Genomic DNA, 12,110 nt, shown 5'->3' with positions numbered 1-12,110 from the left:
CTCTCACCAATCCCTCTCTGTCCCCTGTCCCTCTCCACAGGTCCCTCTCTCCCTTGTCCCTCTCCCCAGGTCCCTCTGTGTCCCCTGTCCCTCTCCCCAGTCCCTCTCTGTCCCCTGTCTCTCTCCGCAGGTACCTCTGTGCCTCTCTCAGGATTCCCCAATTCCCTCTCTGTCCCCTGTCCCTCTCCCCAGGTCCCCCTGTCCCTCTCCCCAGGTCCCTCTCTGTCCCCTGTCCCTCTCCCCAGTCCCTCTCTGTCCCCTGTCCCTCTCCCCAGGTCCCTCTCTGTCCCCTGTCCCTCTCCCCAATCCCTCTCTGTCCCCTGTCCCTCTCCCAGGGCTCCCCGAGTCCATCTTTGTCCCCTGTCCCTCTCCCCAGCCCCTCTCTGTCCCCTGTCCCTCTCCCCAATTCCTCTGTCCCCTGTCCCTCTCTCAGGACTCCCCAGGTCCCTCTCTGTTTCCTGTCCCTCTTCCGAGGTCCCCCTGTCCCCTGTCCATCTCCCCGAGTCCCTCTCTGTCCCCTGTCCCTCTCCCCAATCCTTCTCTGTCCCCTGTCCCTCTCACCAGTCCCTCTCTGTTCCCTGTCCCTTCTCTTAGAACTTCCCAATCCCTCTCTGTCCCCTGTCCCTCTCCCCAATCCCTCTCTGTCCCGTCCCTCTCCCCAGTCCCTCTCTGTCCCCTGTCTCTCTCCGCAGGTACCTCTGTGCCTCTCTCAGGACTCCCCAATTCCCTTTCTGTCCCCTGTCCCTCTCCCCAGGTCCCCCGTCCCTCTCCCCAGTCCCTCTCTGGCCCCTGTCCATCTCCCCAATCCCTCTCTGTCCCCTGTCCCTCTCCCCAGTCCCTCCCTGTCCCCTGTCCCTGATTTCCAGCCCAGCTGCTGGCTCGGGGCCGCCTCCCGCAGAACAGATCAGCCCTGGCAGCTTCTCCTCTCTCCTGCCCCCAGGATTCCACCCTGCTGCCTCGTTTGTTTATTTTGGTAAATCCCTCCCCAGCACCTGTCGTGTCGTTGCTGTCCCTGTCCCACCCCCGAGGCCATGTTTGTGTCACACACGGGGGCTGGCCCTTTGTCCCCCATGTCGCTGTGCTGCTCTGAAAGTCCCCGTGTCCCACAGCCCCAGGGCTGTCCCCGTGTCCCTGTGCTGCCCTGGCTGTCCCCGTGTCCCAAAGACCTTGCACTGCCTCCTGCCCCGGCTGTCCCCATGTCCCAAAGCCCCAGGGCTGTCCCCGTGTCCCACTGTCCCCGTGCTGCCCCGGCTGTCCCCATGTCCCACAGCCCCAGGGTTGTCCCCGTGTCCCAAAGACCTTGCATTGCCTCCTGCCCCGGCTGTCCCCCATGTCCCACAGCCCCAGGGCTGTCCCCGTGTCCCTGTGCTGCTCTGAATGTCCCCGTGTCCCACAGCCCCAGGGTGTTGGTTCTGGGGTGGGAGTGGGGCAGGCACGGAGCCCTTCCCACCATCAGCCATTCCCACTGGGGTCGCTCTGCCAGCTCCGGGCTCCAGCACAGAGAAAATTGGAGCTGCGGGAGCGAGTCCAGAGGAGGGCACGGAGATGCTCGAGGGGTGTGGAGACAGCTGGGGCTGCTCAGCCTGGAGAAGGATCCAGGGAGATATCAAAGCTCCTTCCGCCGGCTAAAGGAGCTCCAGCAAAGCTGGGGAGGGACTTTAGACACGTGCGGAGAGTGCCAGGAAGAGGGGGAATGGCTTCCCAGTGCCAGAGGGCAGGGTCCGATCGGATATGGCGAGTGACGTCACCGCCATATTCCCTGTGATGGCCTGGCTCAGAGAAGCTGTGGCTGCCCCGTCCCTGGCCATGTCCCAGGCCAGGCTGGGCAGGCCCTGGAGCAGCCTGGCCCAGGGGAAGATGTCCCTGGCCTGGCAGGGCTGGCCCCGGACGCGCTTTAAGGTCGCACCATCCCAAACCATTCCCGAGCCCCGGGGTCGGGCTCTTGCTTCCGCCTGCTGGTGGCACTCGGAACTGCAGCTGATTTCCTGCTCTCACTGCTGCCCTCAGGTGGGCAATTCCCGAATCGCAGCTCCAGGGCGAGTTCAGGAGCTGTGCGGGCTAGCGAGGGAAATTCCCCTGGTTTGCGAAAAATCAAAAAAGAAAAAAGTCTTTCCTGGGCGAAACACCAGGTTTTTCAGAAATAAATTGGTGCTGCTGCCTCTCTCCCGTTTTTTTCTATTTTATTTTTCATCCCTTTTCTGTTTTTCTTTTTTTTTATCGTCCCAGTGCTTCTTTTGGTTTGTTGCCTCAAATCAGTGTGATAATTGATGAAAGATTTGTGTTAATCACAGAAGTACTGAGGTTTGTATAAAACAGAATACAAAAGTCTGAAGTGACACTCGATAGAGTAAAAATGTGATTAAATCATTCTGTTTTAATTCCCCTGTTATGAATATTATGTTTCTAAATAATTTGTATCTGCTACCAGTTTGTAAAATCAGACTTTCCAATAGTCTGATTGATTTTGCAACATCAGATTTCCTTCCATTGTTTTATCAATGAATGCCTATCTACAAGACTTGAACTTCCTGATTTCTGGCAGCTTTATCTACCCAGACCTGATGGTTATTGATGGGACTGACTCCCAGAGATTTTATGGATGTTTATTTTGGCCACCACTGCTTGCCTGGCAAAATTAGGACAGAAAAAACCAAAAATTATTGATTACCCTGAGAGACCACACTATAAGAAAAAGCAAAACAAAATTCACTGGAGCCTGGAGTGGGCAGTGACCCCTCACATTCCCCAGCACTGCTTTGCTCTGCTTATATAAAATAAAGCAATCTAGATTTTGCTAAAAATTGAGACTTTTGTTTCACATTTATAACATCAGGAACTTGGGAGCTTTTTGAATGGATCATTCATCCTTTTTTAATTGTCCTGAGCAGCTCCCTCAGCCGCTCCTGCTGCTCCAGACCCTTCCCCAACTGCATCCCTGCCCTGCACACGCTCCAACCCCCCCAGGTCCTTCATGAGGGGCTGCAGTGAACAAAAAAAAGGGAGGAACAATTCTCCATCCCCTCTTTGAAGATTGAGGTTTGGAAAACAAAGTTTTCATTTGCCTTTAACGAAAGCTGCAGGAACTGCTTTATTTTGGGAAGTGAGGGGATCTGCAGGAAAGGTGCTAAAGGAGCTGGAGTGGACTCATCAGGCGAGCAAAAATCAAATTTTGGGAGATTTTTGATACACCAGGAGAGTGAAAATCAATTTTTTAATAAACTTTTGATTTTCCAGGTGAGCAAGCCTAAAATTTTTATTTTCTTTTGATACACCAGGTGAGAAAAACCAATTTTATAATAAACTTTTGATACTCCAGGTGAGCAAGAATAAAATTTTTGATAGACTTGTGATATGCGAGGCGAGCAAGCATCAAATTTTTTACTAATTTTGATATGCCAGGTGAGAAAAATCAAATTTCTGATAAATTTTGGTACTCCATGTGAGCAAGAATCAAATTTTAAATATACCTTTGATATGCCAGGCACATAATCGTGGGGACCAGGAAATCCAATTTGGGACAGAAGTTTATGGTTTTGCCATACAGTTTATACTCTGCTCATTGTAACCACAAGATGTGGAACCAAGGGTGGAGCTCGCAGCGTCACGAAGAACTCTGGAAGTGGCAGCAGGAGAAAGAGCAACACAGGAATTCACTTGAGATCTGCTTTGGGCATTGCTCATGCACATGCAGGCACATGGAAAGAAAGAAATCCATTCCCAGCACAGGGATCTGCGATTAAACGTGAACAGGAAATATTGTCCCTCCTCGACAGCAGCCAAAGAAGGGGCCGTGCCACAGCCCAGGGCACAGCAGCTCGGGGATTGCCAAATCTGGGGGGGAAATAATCTGGCAATAAAGCACCCTGGTGTTAATTCCTGATAAATTAACCCTTTGAGCTTAGACCCAACATCCCCAGAGATCACTGGAAGAGGAAACACTCCCAGGGATTGCAGGAAAATGGATTTTCTGAGCTGCCACAGCAGGAAGGGTTCAGGTATCTCCTGGTGTTGGTGGAGCCCTTTTTTTGGGGTCCAGAACTTCTCCTGCCACACCAACAGGGCCTGGGAAGCCACCCAGGCAGTGCCCCAAGAGATCATCCCCAGGTTTGGGGTGCCTACAGGGATGTGATCTGATAGGGAACCCCATTTGGTGTCTGGGGTGTGACAGCAACCCAGTGAGCAGTGGGGAGTGGGACTGGGGGCACTGGGGGGATGTGGGACCGTGGGATTGGGGTCCTGGGGGATGGGAAATAAGAGAGATAATAGAAAGTTCCAGTTCCTCTGAAGAGTCTAGATAGGGCTGAGAGATGAAACAAGAGCAGAAAGATATAAAAAGATGTCAGAGTGGGGACACAGCAGGATAAATGTGGCTGGAGCTGGAAGAGAAACAGATGAGGAGCATTCCAGCGAGGGGATTTTGGCAAGCTCTGTAACTGGTAGCGCTGGCCAAAGGAGACATGGGCGAGGTTATACAACATATTTAGGCACTCAGGGAAAACCACTCCCTGAAGATCCTTTTATGGCTCTCCATGGGAGTAAAATTCCATTCTGAAAGAGGCGGAGCCATGCAAACAAAACGGGAAAAGCCCTGCTCTGTATTAGCCAAGCAGCCCATTTTAATGAATATTTATAATTAGAGTGGATAAATTCCTGGTGGCAGAGAGCCCTGAGCTGCAGGAGCAAGAGAGATCCGCTGTGAGTCCGAGCTGATCAAGAATTCCGGCTCTCTGGTACCTCCAGATGTGCCAGGGAGTTCACTCCGGCTGATTTCGGTATCAGGGGCTGGGGGGGCACTGGGGACACTTGAGGGGGGACAGGGGACTGTGGGATTGGGGTCTGGGGGGCACTGGGGGTGTGATGGGACTGGGATTGGGGTCATGGGGTGCTCTTGGGGTGTGATGGGACTGGGATTGGGGTCATGGGGTGCTCTTGGGGAAAGTGAGGGGGGACACGGGATGGTGGGAGTGGGATTGGGGTCATGGGGGGCTGGGACACACTGTAGGGGTAGGGGGTGATGCCCGGATTTGGGTTGAGGTTCTGGGGTGACACCAAAGAAATTGGGGACTGGGAGTGGGATTGGGGTGTGGGGACAGGCTGAGGGGAACACTGAGGGGCTCAGGGAGTGACCCCAGGATTTGGACTGGGGTCCTGGGGGGTGCTGAGGGGAATTGTGATCATGGGAGCAGGACTGGGTTTCTGGCGGGGGCTGTGGAACTGTGGGATTGGGATTGGGATTCGTGAGGGACATTGCGGATGCAAAAGTGACCCCAGGATTCGGGATGAGGAACCTCAGACGTGTGCAGGGGTCTCCTGGCCAGGAGTGCCTCCCTTCCCTCTGGCCTGACCCCACTGCCCTCCCCAGTCCCTCTCTGAGGAACCTTCCCAGTGTCCCCTCAGTGTCATCTCTGTGTCCCCTCTGTGTCCCCCAGTGTCCCCCAGTGTCCACACTGCTCCCTGTGGCCTCTCCCCTCCATGGCCCTCCCGGCTCTCACCCTGGCACTGCTGGCAATGACCGTGACCACCACGGCCTATGTGCTGAGACCCCTGGATATGGCCCCGGACTCCTTCGATGACCAGTACCAGGGCTGTGGCTCAGCCATGAGGGCGGAGCTGCCAGCCCTGAACCGCTCCGAGTTGCAGAACAATTCTTATTTTGCCCAGCTGTGGCATCTGGCCAGGGAAAGGTGGCAGAGTCGGGGGTCCCCTGTGTCCCCTCTGTTGTCCCCAGACCAGGCCATTGCCATCATGGCCGGCACCGTGCTTAACCAAGGCGATCAGTTCAATGAAGAATTGCGAGTGGCCGGGTGCTCCCCCCAGAAATACCGGGACAATTTCCACTTCAAAACGCTGCATTTCCTGCTGACCGACGCCCTGGCCACGCTGAGGGCTGCTCAGAAGCAGAAATGTCACTTGGTGTTCTGGGGGATGGACCACATAAGGTACAAGGCAAAGCCTGGCAACATCGTCCGGTTCGGTCACTTCGTGTCATCATCGCTTCACAAAACAGTCACTGAACAATTCGACAACACCATGGTGTTCCAGATGCAGACGTGTCACGGCGCGTTCATCAAAACATTCACTGATTTTCCCAACGAGGATGAGGTGCTGATCCCACCCTTTGAGAAGTTCAAGGTCACCAAAGTCATCGAGGATTGGGAGAAGGTGGAGATCCACCTCGACTCCATCGGGACCTACAGCAAATACAACTGCGAGTGGCTGAGAGGTGGGGACAGCCTGGGGCCATGGGGACACCCACTGGGGCCATGGGGACACCCCTGATGATGCACAGGGGTCAATGACACTGACAGGGGACATGGCACACGGAGGGGGACCTGCACATCTGGGAGGGGACAGGCCAGGGGCACCCCAGTTCCCATCCTGTCCCTCTTCTCCATAGACAGTGCTGCGGGGACAGGCCCTGTGTGCTGGATGTGGGTGCGCCGGGATTCCCCCACATCACCCCTGTCCCCCCTGTCCCCTCTCTTGGCACCCCCTGAAATCCCATTACCCCTTGTCACCCCACGTTCCCCCTGTCACCCTGACCCTGTCACCCCTCACTCCCACCATGACCCCTCTGACCTTCCTGTCCCCTGCACCCCCAGCACCATGCCTCCTGTCACCTCATGGCCCCCATCTCTCCTGTCACCCTGAGCCCTCGTTATGGCCGTCCCCAAAACCCACACCCCCCATTCTCCCCCTGACCCCCTTTATTGTCCCCCAGGTGGGAGCGTCCCCAGAGCCCCCGACCACCTTGCAGGACTCCTCCTGGCCACCACAGCCCTGGCAGTGGCCACAGGGATCCTCTGAGCCACGAAGTCACCAAGGTCACCAGGGTCACTGTGGTCACTGTGGTCACCACAATCATCAGGACAGCCAGAGAAACGAGGTCACCAAGGTTACCATGGCTACCACTGCGGGCACCTTGGCCACTATGGCCTCCTTGAGGTCACTGTGGCCACCACTGGCACTCTGGCCACTGCAACCACCACAGCCCCTCTGGCCACCATGGTCACTGTAAGTACCAAGGCCACTGTGGTCACCATGGTCACCAAGACTCCCTGAGCCACAAGGCTACCACAGCCACTGTGGCCATCAAGGCCATTGTGCAAAGGAATTCTCTTCAATAATTGTATCAAAACAATTGTATCAAAGAAATTCTATTAAATAATTCTATCAAAACAATTCTATTAAATAATTGTATCAAGTCAATTGTATAGAACAATGCTTTTGAATTTTTCTATCAACACTATTTCATTAAATATTTGTATCAAAACAAAGCAAGTGGCGCCCGAGCAGGGACCTCTGCTTGAGGGTCCCTGGAGAAGCGACTCCTGACACATCAGCTGCAGGACACAAGTCACTTTTGGGTTGCTGCCTTCCCAAAAACCCCTCACATTTCAGAGAGGGCAATCCAAGGTGTGACCGGCACCCTCCACTCAACGCCTGCGAGAAGAATCCTGAGCACAGGTCAACAGGTTGAGCACCTGCCCAGAAGTCTTGAGCTGACCCAATGGGCCTCCTCTACCCAAAGAGAAATCGTAAGTTGGAATCAATATTGGGGACAGCATGCTGAATTAATTATGTATTTGGGTCTTTTCCTTTGATTTTCCCTTTACTTCTGGGCATGGGAACGAAGCTCCAGGATGGGCAATGAGCTCAGTCTCCTTAAGCTTTGTCCTCCTGAGAGAGGCATCCATTATCAAGTTCTGGTACCCTTGAATGGGGGGAATTTAAGTTATCTAAGAGGAATCCTACAAATTTTCTTCATTGGATTTTTAAATGATTTCCTAACAGTACAGGGGTTTCTGGTTTTTTCACTTGTTTTTGGGACAGTGTAGGGAAGAAGTTGTATCATGCTCAAGCTGAGGGAGACTTATCAGATGCTATATTTATTCCTCTCTTTCACGTTAATTTAAGTTAAATGAAAAATTTGGAAAAGTTTCCAATTTGGGTGCCCAGTTAAAAACCCCTTGCCCTCCTTCCTCTCCCCGTGCTTCCAAGCCTTCTTCCCCCTTCCTGAGGAGCGATTCTCAGGCGAGCGTTGCCAGAGTGCACAGGGTTACCACCGATCCCCTGATGTCTCTTGAGAGAAGTTCAGGCTGTCAGGGTTATGAAAGAGACTTTGTGGGGACCCAATTCTCCTATTACCCTAAAGTTTGGGAGTTCAAACTCTTGGGTGAAACCACCTGGGTGCTGTGACAAACTTCTGTCTTCTCACGTGGAGACATCAAGACCCATTTTGAACACTCCTAAAGACCCCGACCCCCTGAGTCATTTTTCACGGACATCACCGCTCATCTTCCTATAAACTCCTGCCGTGTGAGGGTGGTGATGGCCTGGCACAGGCTGCCCAGAGAAGCTGTGGCTGCCCCGTCCCTGGTCGTGTCACAGGCCAGGCTGGGCGGGCCCTGGAGCAGCCTGGCCCAGGGGAAGATGTCCCTGACCTGGCAGGGCTGGCCCCGGACGCGCTTTAAGGTCGCTCCATCCCGAACCATTCCCAAGCCCCGGGGTCGGGCTCGTGCTGCCGCCTGCTGGTGGCACCCGGAACTGCAGCTGATTTCCTGCTCTCATTGCTGCCCTCCGGTGGGTAATTTCTGAAGTGCAAATCCCATAACTCCAAAATTCCAGAATGGGTCAGGATGGAAGGACCCAGAGCGGGCACCTGGTCTAAGCTCCCAGCTCAGGCAGTGTCATCCTGAACACAGGATTGGGTCCAGAGCAGCCCAGAACTGGACACAGCACTGGGAGAACTGGACATAGAACTTGGCAGAACTGGACACAGCACTGGACCAAACTGGACACAACACTGGGGAGAACTGGACACGGCACTCCCGATGTGCCTCACTGGGCAGGACACAGGTGCACAACCACTCTGACTTCCAGCCCCACTCCTCCCAATGCCCCCACGGAGCATCACCTGACCCTGAGAATGTCCAATCCCCTCTCAGATAGAGATTCCTGTTGCATATTCCTACTGGCAATGAAATGGAGGTGAGGTTCCTCCCTTGGGAAGGGGGTGCCCCCGAAGAATCCTCCATGAGGTTGAGAGGAAGAGATGCTGCCATGGGTGTGGGGTGGGGAGTGCCATCGAGCCCTGCTTGGGAATTGTCTCTTTTTGCTGCTTTGGTAGAATTAATTAATGAATCTGTATTGATAGAATAATTTCAGATATTAGTTTTTATGCAATTTATTTAATACAATTATTTAACAGAATTGTTTTGATAGATCTATTTAATAGAATTGATTTGTTACAATTTTTTTAATGTAAGTATTTTATATAATTGTTTCACGCAATGTCCTTGTGGCACTGTGGCCAAGTGGCTGTGGTGGCTGTGGTGGCTGCAGTCATCACAGCGCCAGTGGTTGTGACCTCATGGAGGCCATGGTGGCCAAGGTGGCCACTCTAAACCACACGGCCACCAAGGTCCCTGAGGTCACCGAGGTCACTGTGACAACCACGGCCACTGTGGCCACCTGAGTGTGGCGGTAAAGAAGAGACGGTGTCTCCATGCTGTGCTTGCATTAGGCCGTGAAGCCGTTTATTGACACACAAAGCAGAGTTTATACACTTTTTCAGCCATTGCTAAAAATAGCCAGCAATAACATTCCTGTAACCAGGCTCCATTGCTCACTTGTAACTAAATAACAGTGCTCAGTCTCTGCCTCGCTTTAAGCTAACCAGGCACATGCAGTAATTCCCAGGATTCCCCACAAAGCTGCGAGCTCAGCACCTCATACCAAGCACTTTCTCATCTCTCACGTTCCTTCTTCAAAATCCCGCTTACTCTTGCCAAGGCTTGTGGCTGCTGTGGCCAGCACATCCTTGCTGGTTGTGACGAGCTGAGCAGTGCTCGAAGTTCTGCCCTCTGGTTGTATTCCCACATCTCCCCCTTTCTGTTCCACCAATAGGATTCTCTTTGTTGATTTATCAGTCAGTCTCTAAATACACAAGATAAAGATAAAAGGCAAACATATTGCTAGAAGCAGCACCGCAGCTGAAATATAAAATGCTGCTTTCACAAAATGCTTAATCCAGCCAGTGAGTCCCCATCCTCTGAGTGTGTGTCCAGGTTGGAGTCAGTGAGACAAGGGCCTGCCTGAATCCTTCAGGCAGAAGCCAGAGTGCAGGAATTGAATTAAAGCCCTTGGATGGATAGAAACATGTTAAGCCACCCACACATAGAATGGGAGTTTAGGTAAAAGAATAAGTTTGAGTATAAGTTTAGATGTAAATTTGAGTTTTAGGATAAATAAATAAATCAGTAAGATTCAGTGAGACCTGTAATGTTTTCAGTAAGTAAAGGTGCAGATACCAGATCTAGTGAAGGCTAACAAACACACTGATGTTTTCAGTAGAGGCTCCAGAAGCTCCTTGCTAGACTCTACTTAGACAAAACAGAACTCCAGTGAGAACATTGCTCACAGTTTTCAGGTAGAACAAGATCGATCATATACATAGTTTATATGTATCCGAGCATGTTAAGAAATTGGATTTCTCATAGGTTGAGAGGTTGTGGTTTGAATTTACGTGTTAACTTGTTGGAAAAATCCTATATAAGGTTCGGTACCAGGGAGAGTTAGTGGTTTTTGCCATTGTTTTTTGCCATTGCTTTTTGCTTTTTGCCACTGCACTTTTGCCATTGCTTTTCTGTGCCTGCCAGTGTCTCCAGCACCTGAGAAGAAGATTGGAACTCTGGCGACAACACCAACCTCTCTGGGACACCAGGGATGGCTCCTGCTTTTTTTTGGGACTTTATGCTAAAACTTAGCCTAGACTTCAACGTCTGTGACTGTGCCTTTGAAGACTGATGCTCTTTTACAATAAAAATCCTTTTTAGCAACTACGAGCTGCTTTAATCATTTAGAGATAACCCAGCACGAAAAGTGCAACAAAAGCACCGAGGGGGTAACCCCATATGTCCATGGCAGTCGTTATCACACACAAATCTGAGTTTGGTGACACTGTCTCGGAGGGGCTGTGTGTTAACATGGATAGATTGAGAGTGATCACAAAGGTTGATGCAGCACAGTCCTTCAAAATCCTCACAACCATGACCAGGTGCTAAAAGCAAAAAATCAACAGCAGTTCTGTACAGTAGTGTAGCATGCCTGACACTATCAACATCTGTTAATAAACCTGTTAGGGCACAGCTAGTAGCACCAGTTTGTTTTGCAAGCCCACAGCCAAGGTTATTTTGGGTTTTCAATGCGTGTGCTGTTCCAATGGATAGGATCATTGAGGCAAATATTCGAGCTCCAAGGTTCCAAGTTTCCCCATTGTCGTCACAGTCTGGGCTATCGGTACGGGCGCTGCGCTTGGCTCGCACTGAGCTGTGCAGAGCTGTTGGATTATGGTGTAAAGAGTGAACCATGGTCAGTCCGCCAAATGTACAAGGCCCTCTTTAACCTTTCCTGGGATCCCTTTCCAGGTTCTATTTCCACATATTTAACGGATGTTATCTGATGAAGTTTGTGAGTTGGCCGTCTCTCTGAATTTTTCAGAGTGAAATCACAGTGCAGGGATTGAATTAAAGCCTTTGAATGGATTGAAGTGTGCTAAACCACTCACACATAAAGTAGAGGTGCAAGTTTAAGTTTTAGGATAAGTACGTCAGTAAGTTTTAGAATGAGCTTTAAGTGCTTTTAGTGAGTAGAAGGTCTGAGTTGCCAGAGTAGAAGTGCGAGTTCTAGTGAAGTTTTACATAGCAGTGTTTCCATGGAGGCTCCAGGAACATGGTTTTAGACATAATAAAATTATTAAAAGAATATTGTTTATATTTTGTAATTAGAACATGATATGCCATACGTGTAGTTTATGTATAACCTGGTGTGCTAAGAAACTGGAATTCTGACCAGTTAAGAAGTGTGGTTCAAGTTTGTGTCTTAGCTTGTTGGGACGTCTCTATGTAAGCATCTATGAACTGGGGAGAGCACTTCACTTCTGGCCTTCGCTTTGCTTTGACTTTTGCTTTTGTTCCTGCTCTCTCGCTGCCATCACCATTGCCCAAAGAAGACAGGAGCTGCTGCAGCAACATCCTGGGACCTTGACAGGATCAGCGTCTGTCTGATGACTTTAGGTACTGGTCCAGGTCTTGGAATTTTGGGTTTGA

General features: G+C 51.3%; 2 protein-coding genes across 2 annotated transcripts in view; one reads left to right on the top strand and one right to left on the bottom strand.

Annotated features, from left to right (window-relative positions):
• The window catches only part of LOC116999522 (NAD(P)(+)--arginine ADP-ribosyltransferase 2-like), a 703,496-nt gene that overhangs the window by 233,876 nt on the left and 457,510 nt on the right, over positions 1-12,110 (bottom strand). The window lies entirely within an intron of this gene.
• Positions 4,537-7,083, top strand: LOC116994763 (erythroblast NAD(P)(+)--arginine ADP-ribosyltransferase-like). The gene is made up of 3 exons (XM_033056693.1): positions 4,537-4,772; positions 5,430-6,223; positions 6,722-7,083. Exons 2-3 carry the CDS (start codon positions 5,473-5,475, stop codon positions 6,805-6,807), a joined length of 837 nt encoding a protein of 278 aa, XP_032912584.1. The 5' UTR covers positions 4,537-4,772; positions 5,430-5,472; the 3' UTR covers positions 6,808-7,083.

Source organism: Catharus ustulatus, chromosome 1 (assembly GCF_009819885.2).
Source record: "Catharus ustulatus isolate bCatUst1 chromosome 1, bCatUst1.pri.v2, whole genome shotgun sequence".
Taxonomy (NCBI): Eukaryota; Metazoa; Chordata; class Aves; order Passeriformes; family Turdidae; genus Catharus; species Catharus ustulatus.
Note: the sequence above shows the minus strand (reverse complement) of the source record. Positions and strands in the feature narration are given on the sequence as shown.

What these genes read in the sequence shown, in the direction of transcription:
- LOC116994763 (XM_033056693.1), top strand. Translation starts at nt 5,473, where the DNA reads ATGGCCCTCCCGGCTCTCACCCTGGCACTGCTGGCAATGACCGTGACC. An exon ending in CAACTGCGAGTGGCTGAGAG is followed by an intron (nt 6,224 to 6,721) that starts GTGGGGACAGCC and finishes ATTGTCCCCCAG; the next exon opens with GTGGGAGCGTCCCCAGAGCC.